Consider the following 14,213-nt stretch of genomic DNA (forward strand, 5'->3'; position numbering starts at 1 on the left):
GCTACTGATAAACAATATGTTTGTTACTGTAGGGCTGATTGAGATGTTCTGTCCTCTTTTGTTAAATATTTGAACGTGTCTTCTGCCAGTCGGACCATTCAGGAGAGAGCGTACGTCCCAAATGACACCCTAGTTCCTATATAGAGCACTACTTTTAACCAGAGTTCTATAGAGCACTACTTTTAACCAGAGTTTCATCAGCAGTCTGAGTGGCTGGTCTCAGAAAATCCCGCAGGTGAAGAAGCCAGATGTTGAGGTCCTGGGCTGGCGTTTACATGTGGTCTGCAGTTGTGAGGTCGGTTGGACGTACTGCCAAATTCTCTAAAACAACGTTGGAGAGAAATTAACATTCAATTCTCTGGCAACAACTCTGGTGGACATTCCTGCAGTCAGCATGCCAATTGCACACCTCCCTAAAAAATTATGACATCTGTGGCATTGTGTTGTGTGACAAAACGGCACATTTTCGAACGGCCTTTTATTGTCCCCAGCACAAGGTGCACCTGTGTAATGATCGTGCTGTTTAATCAGCTTCTTGATATGTCACACCTGTCATGTGGATGGATTATCTTAGCAAAGGAGAAATGCTCACTAACAGATGTAATCAAATTTGTCCACAACATTTGAGAGAAAAAAGCTTTTTTTGTGGTATGGAACATTTCTGGGATTTTTCCATTTCAGCTCATGAATCATGAAACCAACACTTTACATGTTACCTTTATATTTTTGTTCAGTGTACAATGGTGTTTGTTCTTCACTGGCTGCCCTTTTTCTTGTGGTAACCGGTCACACATCTCTCTCCCTCTCTAGCAGCTTGCTTGCCTCTGTTGTCATTGGCCACCTGCTGTGACAAGGGACAGCAGCAACCATACATTAACACGGTCTCAGAACAGAGAGTACCGGGACTAATCGGTCCTCCCGATAGACGCACTAACCAACCGGCGGAACCAAAACAGTTTCTTGTGCTGGTACAACCAGAGAAGTCGTGAGACTTCATGAGAAGTCGCCTACATGACAAGGAGTCTGCTTACGTTAGCTCAACCAACCATAGCGGTTGCGAACGGCTGATCAAACTTTGCAACCTGCTGTTTTTGTTACGGGCGACAGGAGACAGACGGGGAGTGCTCCTTGCCAGGAGACGGGTCTAATCATTAACCCGGGTTAGTTGCCCCCCTCATTGGAGGAACTTCTTGCATGGATACATCATGGCTACGTTTGTCTGCAGGGTTCAGTTGCTAGACGACATTGATCCATTCAACAGCACCAATTTCCCGGAGCCGACGAGACCGCCGCACTACACGTTCCGAGAGGATATCCCGCTTATCAATCAGATAGCAGGAGTCCACAGGCTTCTTAGAGCCCCTCATAAGGTTTGCAATGTTTTCATTTGGCCACCCCCTATTTTAGTGTTGGATTATTGCATTTCAATGTTATTTTTGTTTACTCATATATAAACTAGGCAATGTCGTGCCAGTCACACACCTTACCAGGTAGGGTATGTATAAGACCAGCCGCGCCTTCAATTGTTACATTTTTTCAAGCAAGGATAATTGCAAGGCTACAGCAAGGCAATGGTAACAAACTTTCGCACCCTTGTCAAACAGTATTAGTGTGTCTGTATTAGCACATTGTGGGCGATGAAACATCGGAGCCCAATTCATTTTCAATGAAGGGAAGAGAAGTGTGCGGGGACCGTTGGGCGACGCAAGTATGAGTGTGAGGGAGCATGAACAGGACGGGACCAATGTTGGGGAAAGCTGAACTTTATGCAAATACTCTGTCTGCAACATCACATTGCTATTGACCAATGGCTGCTCACTATACACTAATAAAACACGTCACTCTCACACAATATCCAGAAAATTCATTCTGAGAGGTCTCTTTGGATATAGAGTACATCCTGATTGTCTCCTTATGGGTGGATGAATGGATATACATTAGCCACATTTGGTCAGAGATTGAATGATTTAAAGGTGCACTATGTAGAAATTGCTCTGCCATTTCCTGGTTGGTAAAATTCTAATATTTCACCTATTTTCAGTTTATTTTACAAAACAAGTAATGTGATGTGAAGAGAGTCATTGAACCATCTAAACCCGCTGTGAAATATATTTTCAACAACTAACAATATTATATATTCAACTTTTAAAAAGCCGGTGTACAAAACTGAATGCAAAAGATGCGAAAACAAAACTTAAGAAAGGGAAGTTTTATGATGATACCATTTATCTTTTCATATTTTACAAATCTTTCTAAAACAGAACATGGAATCAATTCAATGGATCTCAAACAATAGAGGTAAGCTGAAGGCTAGCGTAGGGCGGGGGGGGTGAAGGCTAGCTGTATTGGGTACAGATGATAATATGTAGGGGTAATAATATGTTGAAGGCTAGCTGTATTGGGTACAGATGATAATATGTAGGGGTAATAATATGCTGAAGGCTAGCTGTATTGGGTACAGATGATAATATGTAGGCTATAATAATACGCTGAAGGCTAGCTGTATTGGGTACAGATGATAATATGTAGGGGTAATAATATGCTGAAGGCTAGCTGTATTGGGTACAGATGATAATATGTAGGGGTCATAATATGTTGAAGGCTAGCTGTATTGGGTACAGATGATAATATGTAGGGGTAATAATATGCTGAAGGCTAGCTGTATTGGGTGCAGATGATAATATGTAGGGGTAATAATATACTGAAGGCTAGCTGTATTGGGTACAGATGATAATATGTAGGCTATAATAATATACTGAAGGCTAGCTGTATTGGGTACAGATGATAATATGTAGGCTATAATAATATGTTGAAGGCTAGCTGTATTGGGTACAGATGATAATATGTAGGCTATAATAATATGCTGAAGGCTAGCTGTATTGGGTACAGATGATAATATGTAGGGGTAATAATATGCTGAAGGCTAGCTGTATTGGGTACAGATGATAATATGTAGGCTATAATAATATGCTGAAGGCTAGCTGTATTGGGTACAGATGATAATATGTAGGCTAATACGCTGAAGGCTAGCTGTATTGGGTACAGATGATAATATGTAGGGGTAATAATATGTTGAAGGCTAGCTGTATTGGGTACAGATGATAATATGTAGGGGTCATAATATGTTGAAGGCTAGCTGTATTGGGTACAGATGATAATATGTAGGGGTAATAATATGCTGAAGGCTAGCTGTATTGGGTACAGATGATAATATGTAGGCTAATATGTTGAAGGCTAGCTGTATTGGGTACAGATGATAATATGTAGGGGTAATAATATGTTGAAGGCTAGCTGTATTGGGTACAGATGATAATATGTAGGGGTAATAATATGTTGAAGGCTAGCTGTATTGGGTACAGATGATAATATGTAGGTAATAATATGTTGAAGGCTAGCTGTATTGGGTACAGATGATAATATGTAGGGGTAATAATATGTTGAAGGCTAGCTGTATTGGGTACGAGATGATAATAGCTGGGCTAGCGGGGTCGAGATAATAGTGGGGTGCTGAAGGCTAGCTGTATTGGGTACAGATGATAATATGTAGGGGTAATAATATGCTGAAGGCTAGCTGTATTGGGTACGAGAGTGGGGAGCTGAAGGCTAGCTGTAGGGCGGTATAGAGGTAATATGCTGAAGGCTAGCTGTATTGGGTACAGATGATAATATGTAGGGGTAATAATATGTCTGAAGGCTAGCTGTATTGGGTACAGATGATAATATGTAGGATATAATAATATGTTGAAGGCTAGCTGTATTGGGTACAGATGATAATATGTATAATAATATGCTGAAGGCTAGCTGTATTGGGTACAGATGATAATATGTAGTCTATAATAATATGTTGAAGGCTAGCTGTATTGGGTACAGATGATAATATGTAGGGGTAATAATATGTTGAAGGCTAGCTGTATTGGGTACAGATGATAATATGTAGGCTATAATAATATGCTGAAGGCTAGCTGTATTGGGTACAGATGATAATATGTAGGGGTAATAATATGCTGAAGGCTAGCTGTATTGGGTACAGATGATAATATGTAGGGGTAATAATATGTTGAAGGCTAGCTGTATTGGGTACAGATGATAATATGTAGGGGTAATAATATGCTGAAGGCTAGCTGTATTGGGTACAGATGATAATATGTAGGGGTAATAATATGCTGAAGGCTAGCTGTATTGGGTACAGATGATAATATGTAGGGGTAATAATATGTTGAAGGCTAGCTGTATTGGGTACAGATGATAATATGTAGGCTATAATAATATGTTGAAGGCTAGCTGTATTGGGTACAGATGATAATATGTAGGGGTAATAATATGCTGAAGGCTAGCTGTATTGGGTACAGATGATAATATGTAGGATATAATAATATGTTGAAGGCTAGCTGTATTGGGTACAGATGATAATATGTAGTCTATAATAATATGTTGAAGGCTAGCTGTATTGGGTACAGATGATAATATGTAGGCTAATATACTGAAGGCTAGCTGTATTGGGTACAGATGATAATATGTAGGGGTAATAATATGTTGAAGGCTAGCTGTATTGGGTACAGATGATAATATGTATAATAATATGCTGAAGGCTAGCTGTATTGGGTACAGATGATAATATGTAGGCTATAATAATATGCTGAAGGCTAGCTGTATTGGGTACAGATGATAATATGTAGGGGTAATAATATGCTGAAGGCTAGCTGTATTGGGTACAGATGATAATATGTAGGGGTAATAATATACTGAAGGCTAGCTGTATTGGGTACAGATGATAATATGTAGGCTAATATGTTGAAGGCTAGCTGTATTGGGTACAGATGATAATATGTAGGATATAATAATATGCTGAAGGCTAGCTGTATTGGGTACAGATGATAATATGTATAATAATATGTTGAAGGCTAGCTGTATTGGGTACAGATGATAATATGTAGGCTATAATAATATGCTGAAGGCTAGCTGTATTGGGTACAGATGATAATATGTAGGGGTAATAATATGCTGAAGGCTAGCTGTATTGGGTACAGATGATAATATGTAGGCTAATATGTTGAAGGCTAGCTGTATTGGGTACAGATGATAATATGTAGGGGTAATAATATGTTGAAGGCTAGCTGTATTGGGTACAGATGATAATATGTAGGGGTAATAATATGTTGAAGGCTAGCTGTATTGGGTACAGATGATAATATGTAGGGGTAATAATATACTGAAGGCTAGCTGTATTGGGTACAGATGATAATATGTAGGCTAATATGCTGAAGGCTAGCTGTATTGGGTACAGATGATAATATGTAGGCTATAATAATATGCTGAAGGCTAGCTGTATTGGGTACAGATGATAATATGTAGGATATAATAATATGCTGAAGGCTAGCTGTATTGGGTACAGATGATAATATGTATAATAATATGCTGAAGGCTAGCTGTATTGGGTACAGATGATAATATGTAGGCTATAATAATATGCTGAAGGCTAGCTGTATTGGGTACAGATGATAATATGTAGGGGTAATAATATGTTGAAGGCTAGCTGTATTGGGTACAGATGATAATATGTAGGCTATAATAATACGCTGAAGGCTAGCTGTATTGGGTACAGATGATAATATGTAGGCTAATATGCTGAAGGCTAGCTGTATTGGGTACAGATGATAATATGTAGGCTAATATGTTGAAGGCTAGCTGTATTGGGTACAGATGATAATATGTAGGGGTAATAATATGCTGAAGGCTAGCTGTATTGGGTACAGATGATAATATGTAGGGGTAATAATATACTGAAGGCTAGCTGTATTGGGTACAGATGATAATATGTAGGCTAATATGCTGAAGGCTAGCTGTATTGGGTACAGATGATAATATGTAGGCTATAATAATATGCTGAAGGCTAGCTGTATTGGGTACAGATGATAATATGTAGGCTAATATGCTGAAGGCTAGCTGTATTGGGTACAGATGATAATATGTAGGGGTAATAATATGCTGAAGGCTAGCTGTATTGGGTACAGATGATAATATGTAGGGGTAATAATATGCTGAAGGCTAGCTGTATTGGGTACAGATGATAATATGTAGGATATAATAATATGTTGAAGGCTAGCTGTATTGGGTACAGATGATAATATGTAGGATATAATAATATGTTGAAGGCTAGCTGTATTGGGTACAGATGATAATATGTAGGGGTAATAATATGCTGAAGGCTAGCTGTATTGGGTACAGATGATAATATGTAGGGGTAATAATATACTGAAGGCTAGCTGTATTGGGTACAGATGATAATATGTAGGATATAATAATATGTTGAAGGCTAGCTGTATTGGGTACAGATGATAATATGTAGGGGTAATAATATGCTGAAGGCTAGCTGTATTGGGTACAGATGATAATATGTAGGGGTAATAATATACTGAAGGCTAGCTGTATTGGGTACAGATGATAATATGTAGGCTAATATGCTGAAGGCTAGCTGTATTGGGTACAGATGATAATATGTAGGGGTAATAATATGCTGAAGGCTAGCTGTATTGGGTACAGATGATAATATGTAGGCTAATATGTTGAAGGCTAGCTGTATTGGGTACAGATGATAATATGTAGGCTATAATAATATGCTGAAGGCTAGCTGTATTGGGTACAGATGATAATATGTAGGCTAATATGCTGAAGGCTAGCTGTATTGGGTACAGATGATAATATGTAGGGGTAATAATATGCTGAAGGCTAGCTGTATTGGGTACAGATGATAATATGTAGGGGTAATAATATGCTGAAGGCTAGCTGTATTGGGTACAGATGATAATATGTAGGCTAATATGTTGAAGGCTAGCTGTATTGGGTACAGATGATAATATGTAGGCTATAATAATATGCTGAAGGCTAGCTGTATTGGGTACAGATGATAATATGTAGGCTAATATGTTGAAGGCTAGCTGTATTGGGTACAGATGATAATATATAGTGGTAATAATATGCTGAAGGCTAGCTGTATTGGGTACAGATGATAATATGTAGGCTAATATGTTGAAGGCTAGCTGTATTGGGTACAGATGATAATATATAGTGGTATTAATATGCTGAAGGCTAGCTGTATTGGGTACAGATGATAATATGTAGGCTAATATGTTGAAGGCTAGCTGTATTGGGTACAGATGATAATATGTAGGCTAATATGTTGAAGGCTAGCTGTATTGGGTACAGATGATAATATGTAGGGGTAATAATATGTTGAAGGCTAGCTGTATTGGGTACAGATGATAATATGTAGGGGTAATAATATGTTGAAGGCTAGCTGTATTGGGTACAGATGATAATATGTAGGGGTAATAATATGCTGAAGGCTAGCTGTATTGGGTGCAGATGATAATATGTAGGGGTAATAATATGTTGAAGGCTAGCTGTATTGGGTACAGATGATAATATGCAGGGGTAATAATATGCTGAAGGCTAGCTGTATTGGGTACAGATGATAATATGTAGGCTAATATGTTGAAGGCTAGCTGTATTCGGTACAGATGATAATATGTAGGGGTAATAATATGCTGAAGGCTAGCTGTATTGGGTACAGATGATAATATGTAGGCTAATATGTTGAAGGCTAGCTGTATTCGGTACAGATGATAATATGTAGGCTAATATGTTGAAGGCTAGCTGTATTCGGTACAGATGATAATATGTAGGGGTAATAATATGCTGAAGGCTAGCTGTATTGGGTGCAGATGATAATATGTAGGATATAATAATATGCTGAAGGCTAGCTGTATTGGGTACAGATGATAATATGTAGTCTATAATAATATGTTGAAGGCTAGCTGTATTGGGTACAGATGACAATATGTAGGCTATAATAATATGTTGAAGGCTAGCTGTATTGGGTACAGATGATAATATGTAGGGGTAATAATATGTTGAAGGCTAGCTGTATTGGGTACAGATGATAATATGTAGGCTATAATAATATGCTGAAGGCTAGCTGTATTGGGTACAGATGATAATATGTAGGGGTAATAATATACTGAAGGCTAGCTGTATTGGGTACAGATGATAATATGTAGGCTAATATGCTGAAGGCTAGCTGTATTGGGTACAGATGATAATATGTAGGGGTAATAATATGCTGAAAGCTAGCTGTATTGGGTACAGATGATAATATGTAGGGGTAATAATATGTTGAAGGCTAGCTGTATTGGGTACAGATGATAATATGTAGGCTATAATAATATGCTGAAGGCTAGCTGTATTGGGTACAGATGATAATATGTAGGCTATAATAATATGCTGAAGGCTAGCTGTATTGGGTACAGATGATAATATGTAGGGGTAATAATATGTTGAAGGCTAGCTGTATTGGGTACAGATGATAATATGTAGGGGTAATAATATGTTGAAGGCTAGCTGTATTGGGTACAGATGATAATATGTAGGCTATAATAATATACTGAAGGCTAGCTGTATTGGGTACAGATGATAATATGTAGGCTATAATAATATGTTGAAGGCTAGCTGTATTGGGTACAGATGATAATATGTAGGGGTAATAATATGCTGAAGGCTAGCTGTATTGGGTACAGATGATAATATGTAGGCTAATATGTTGAAGGCTAGCTGTATTGGGTACAGATGATAATATGTATAATAATATGCTGAAGGCTAGCTGTATTGGGTACAGATGATAATATGTAGGCTAATATGTTGAAGGCTAGCTGTATTGGGTACAGATGATAATATGCAGGCAATAATAATATGTTGAAGGCTTGCTGTATTGGGTACAGATGATAATATGTAGGGGTAATAATATGCTGAAGGCACTACGTGTTCTCGCATACCCCTAGAGCATCGAGCCAGCGGGGTGGTGGCACTGGAATCCTCATCTCTCCCAAGTTGACATTCTCTCTTTCTCCCCTGACCCATCTGTCTATCTCCTCATTTGAATTCCATGCTGTCACAGTTACCAGCCCTTTCAAGCTTAACATCCTTATCATTTATCGCCCTCCAGGTTCCCTTGGAGAGTTCATCAATGAGCTTGACGCCTTGATAAGTTCCTTTCCTGAGGATGGCTCACCTCTCACAGTTCTGGGTGACTTTAACCTCCCCACGTCTACCTTCGACTCATTCCTCTCTGCCTCCTTCTTTCCACTCCTCTCCTCTTTCGACCTCACCCTCTCACCTTCCCCACCTACTCACAAGGCAGGCAATACGCTTGACCTCATCTTTACTAGATGCTGTTCTTCCACTAATCTCATTGCAACTCCCCTCCAAGTCTCCGACCACTACCTTGTATCCTTTTCCCTCTCGCTCTCATCCAACACTTCTCACTCTGCCCCTACTCGGATGGTATTGCGCCGTCCCAACCTTCGCTCTCTCTCTCCCGCTACTCTCTCCTCTTCCATCCTATCATCTCTTCCCTCTGCTCAAACCTTCTCCAACCAATCTCCTGATTCTGCCTCCTCAACCCTCCTCTCCTCCCTCTCTGCATCCTTTGATTTTCTCTGTCCCCTATCCTCCAGGCCGGCTCGGTCCTCCCCTCCTGCTCCGTGGCTCGACGACTCACTGCGAGCTCACAGAACAGGGCTCCGGGCAGCCGAGCGGAAATGGAGGAAAAACTCGCCTCCCTGCGGACCTGGCATCCTTTCACTCCCTCCTCTCTACATTTTCCTCTTCTGTCTCTGCTGCTAAAGCCACTTTCTACCACTCTAAACTCCAAGCATCTGCCTCTAACCCTAGGGAGCTCTTTGCTACCTTCTCCTCCCTCCTGAATCCTCCCCCCCCCCCCCCCCCCCCTCCCTCTCTGCGGATGACTTCGTCAACCATTTTGAAAAGAAGGTTGACGAAGGTTGACGACATCCGATCCTCGTTTGACCTCTTTCTCCCCTCTCTCTCCAGATGAAATCTCGCGTCTTGTGACGGCCGGCCGCCCAACAACCTGCCCACTTGACCCTATCCCCTCCTCTCTTCTCCAGACCATTTCCGGAGACCTTCTCCCCTACCTCACCTCGCTCATCAACTCATCCTTGACCGCTGGCTACGTCCCTTCCGTCTTCAAGAGAGCGAGAGTTGCACCCCTTCTGAAAAAACCTACACTCGATCCCTCCGATGTCAACAACTACAGACCAGTATCCCTTCTTTCCTTTCTCTCCAAAACTCTTGAACGTGCCGTCCTTGGTCAGCTCTCTTGCTGTCTCTCTCAGAATGACCTTCTTGATCCTAATCAGTCAGGTTTCAAGACTGGGCATTCAACTGAGACTGCTCTTCTCTGTGTCACGGAGGCTCTCCGCACTGCTAAAGCTAACTCTCTCTCCTCTGCTCTCATCCTTCTAGACCTATCTGCTGCCTTTGATACCGTGAACCATCAGATCCTCCTCTCCACCCTCTCCGAGCTGGGCATCTCCGGCGCCGCCCACGCTTGGATTGCGTCCTACCTGACAGGTCGCTCCTACCAGGTGGCGTGGCGAGAATCTGTCTGCGCACCACGTGCTCTCACCACTGGTGTCCCCCAGGGCTCTGTTCTTGGCCCACTCCTATTCTCGCTATACACCAAGTCACTTGGCTCTGTCATATCCTCACATGGTCTCTCATATCATTGCTATGCAGATGACACACAATTAATCTTCTCCTTTCCCCCTTCTGACAACCAGGTGGCGAATCGCATCTCTGCATGTCTGGCAGACATATCAGTGTGGATGGCGGATCACCACCTCAAGCTGAACCTCGGCAAGACGGAGCTGCTCTTCCTCCCGGGGAAGGACTGCCCGTTCCATGATCTCGCCATCACGGTTGACAACTCCCTTGTGTCCTCCTCCCAGAGTGCTAAGAGCCTTGGCGTGACCCTGGACAACACCCTGTCGTTCTCCACCAACATCAAGGCAGTGACCCGATCCTGTAGGTTCATGCTCTACAACATTCGCAGAGTACGACCCTGCCTCACACAGGAAGCGGCGCAGGTCCTAATCCAGGCACTTGTCATCTCCCGTCTGGATTATTGCAACTCGCTGTTGGCTGGGCTCCCTGTCTGTGCCATTAAACCCCTACAACTCATCCAGAACGCCGCAGCCCGTCTGGTGTTCAACCTTCCCAAGTTCTCTCACGTCACCCCGCTCCTCCGCTCTCTCCACTGGCTTCCAGTCGAAGCTCGCATCCGCTACAAGACCATGGTGCTTGCCTACGGAGCTGTGAGGGGAACGGCACCTCCGTACCTTCAGGCTCTGATCAGGCCCTACACCCAAACAAGGGCACTCCGTTCATCCACCTCTGGCCTGCTCGCCTCCCTACCTCTGAGGAAGCACAGTTCCCGCTCAGCCCAGTCAAAACTGTTCGCTGCTCTGGCACCCCAATGGTGGAACAAGCTCCCTCACGACGCCAGGACAGCGGAGTCAATCACCACCTTCCGGAGACACCTGAAACCCCACCTCTTCAAGGAATACCTGGGATAGGATAAAGTAATCCTTCTAACCCCCCCTTAAAAGATTTAGATGCACTATTGTAAAGTGGTTGTTCCACTGGATATTATAAGGTGAATGCACCAATTTGTAAGTCGCTCTGGATAAGAGCGTCTGCTAAATGACTTAAATGTAAATGTAAATGTCTTTACCTCGGTAGAAGAGCAACACATTAACATCAACAGGACAGAGGATATACCCATTGGACTTGGCGCTCTGCTGGTAGTTTGACTCATACTCAGATTGTTTTATTCTGCTTTGCCACTAAAATCATAATAAACGCTGATAACTAAAATATTGTTGTTATTGTTGTTATTGTTGTTATTGTTATGCATATTACTTTTAATAATAGCGGGGGGGGGGGGGGGGGGGGTAGTTAAAAAATGTACCCGAAAAGGTTCTTCAAAAGGTTTTTCGAGGATACGATAAACGGGGTTCTTCGAGGATCCATTAAACGGGGTTCTTCGAGGATCCGTTAAAAGGGGTTCTTCGAGGATCCGTTAAAAGGGGTTCTTCGAGGATCCGTTAAAAGGGATTCTTCGAGGATCCGTTAAAAGGGATTCTTCGAGGATCCGTTAAAAGGGGTTCTTCGAGGATCCGTTAAAAGGGATTCTTCGAGGATCCGTTAAAAGGGGTTCTTCGAGGATCCGTTAAAAGGGATTCTTCGAGGATCCGTTAAAAGGGATTCTTCGAGGATCCGTTAAAAGGGTTCTTCGAGGATCCGTTAAATGGGGTTCTTCGAGGATCCGTTAAAAGGGGTTCTTTGAAGAACTTCTAGTGGTTCCTCTACAGTTTCAATTTGAAGAACCCCTGAAGGATACTCCAGGAACCTTTTCTTTTTAGAGTGTATATCCATAGTATGGTCAATAAGCAGACTACATACTCAATTTACCTTACAAATAGTACGGTTAGCACGGTTAGTATGAGTCTTTGAACACAGCTCATGTCTCCTGCAGAATAATGACATATTTTTTCTTCTTATTCATTGAAAAAGTAAACTTTTAGTGCAACAGCTGTGTGTGTGTGTGTGGGGGGGCATTGGTCAACAGTTAATATATAGAGCCCTATGGGTCCTGGTCAACAGTTCCTATATAGAGCCCTATGGGTCCTGGTCAGCAGTTCCTGGTCAACAGTTTTTTTTTTTTTTTTTTTTGGAAAAGTTTTATTGTCACAGTTCCTTTAAAAACAGCTCATATTTATATTTTTACATCATTTATACACAAACAAACAGCATGGAGGCATAAAACACAGCATTTGAATTACATTTGAATTTGTTAAAAAGTACATGTTGTTTACACCAATAAAAACAACCATTAATGAAAGTACTTTTCGTTGTATAAAACATCAAATCTGTAAAAGCCATTTAAAATGTGTACAAATGATTTAAAAAGGAAAAACATTTTTAAGACATAAAAAATGTATTTAAAAAGTCACTTGTTAAAAAGCTGTCTTCGGTCCCTTGTACAGGAGCGGGGTGAGTCCTTATCAAACTTGCCTCCTCCTGCTCTTCCGAACCGATCACCGTCCCGTCCTTCGGGGCCCAGAGGAGATACCTCCCCTAGGTGCATCGCCCTAGGCGCCGCAGCGCTGTCAGGCCGTGGCCGCAGGGACCTTGGGTGTTGTGGGGGACCCTTCGCCTGGGGTCGAGGCCCCCTTCCTTCTGTACCACCCCAGGGCTTCTGTGGCTACCATGGCCACTGCCTGGGGGGTGGTGTTGACCTGTTTCGCTACCAGCAGGTTGCGGGAGGACCACAGTGCTGCCTTCAGACACGTGAGGGTGGGCCAGAGCTTGGTGAAGGCCTTTGGTGGAATAGGCCTTCGGCCCACCCCATACAGCACGAGCTGGGGCGTTAGGTCCTCCCCTGCTGGCAGACACGGGGAGATCAGGGGGCCTACTTCCTTCCACAGGTCCCTGGCGGCTCTGCACTCCCAGAGCAAGTGCCTCACCGACTCCTCTTGGCCACAGCCTGGTCGGGGGCACGCGGATGTCCTCGCCATGCCCCGGGAGTGCATGACGGCCCTGACCGGGAGGATCTCATGGGCGACCATCCAGGACAGGTCCCGGTGCTGATTCAGGAGAGCAGGATGGGCCACATTACGCCAAACCGTTGTGGGCTCGCCTATAGCAAGCCCGCGCACTGGACACACTGGTTCCCGATCCTGCACAAGAGAGAGAAGAGAGCGATGTTTAGTTAAAACTGTGACTGCTTCTTTTTCCAATTTAAAATGTCTTAAAAACTTCTGGAGCTGGGCGTAGTGTGTGGGAAGCAGGAAAGAGACTGGGGCTCGCAGGTCGACTGGGATCAGCCTCAGAGACCTGAGGTAAGATCCCAGCCAGAACCTTGCGAGGGCCTGGGTCTTATTGGTGGCCGGGGAGGTGGCAAGAGTAAGATGTAACGCTGTGTAGCGGCTGCCCAGGAACAAGTAGAGGTCAGGCAAGCCTTTCCCCCCCTTGGACCTGGGCCTCTTGACCACCTCCCTCCTCAGCCTCTCCCACTTGCTCCCCCACAAGAAGTAAAACAGCATCCGCTCCAGGGCTAAAAGAGTTCTCCTAGGGGGGATAAAAACAGAACTGATTAATAAAAGCACAGGTAAAATCACTGCTTTAATGATTAAAACCTTGCCCTCAAAAGTCAGCTGTCGTAGTCCCCAAAATCCCAGTCTCTGTCTTACTGTCCCCAGGATCCCACTCCAATTACCTCTCCCTCCTCCCTCCCTGTCAAACTTTACCCCGAGTACCCTTATGTCCGTCGTTTTCACAGTCAGTGGTAGTCT

The 14,213-nt window shown here is 42.9% G+C and overlaps 1 protein-coding gene across 4 annotated transcripts in view; it reads left to right on the top strand.

Moving 5' to 3' along the window:
• The first annotated feature begins 6 nt into the window (after positions 1-6).
• The window catches only part of LOC106589103 (FH1/FH2 domain-containing protein 3), a 112,599-nt gene continuing 98,392 nt past the window's right edge, over positions 7-14,213 (top strand). For all 4 annotated transcript variants that reach the window (XM_082961368.1, XM_082961369.1, XM_082961367.1 and 1 more), the window contains exon 1: positions 7-1,370. In XM_082961368.1, coding sequence (XP_082817494.1) covers positions 1,206-1,370 — 165 coding nt within the window. In that variant the 5' untranslated portion in view covers positions 7-1,205. The remainder of the gene's footprint in view (positions 1,371-14,213) is intronic.

The sequence above is a fragment of the Salmo salar genome, chromosome 14 (genome assembly GCF_965601325.2).
Source record: "Salmo salar chromosome 14, fSalSal1, whole genome shotgun sequence".
Lineage (NCBI taxonomy): Eukaryota > Metazoa > Chordata > Actinopteri > Salmoniformes > Salmonidae > Salmo > Salmo salar.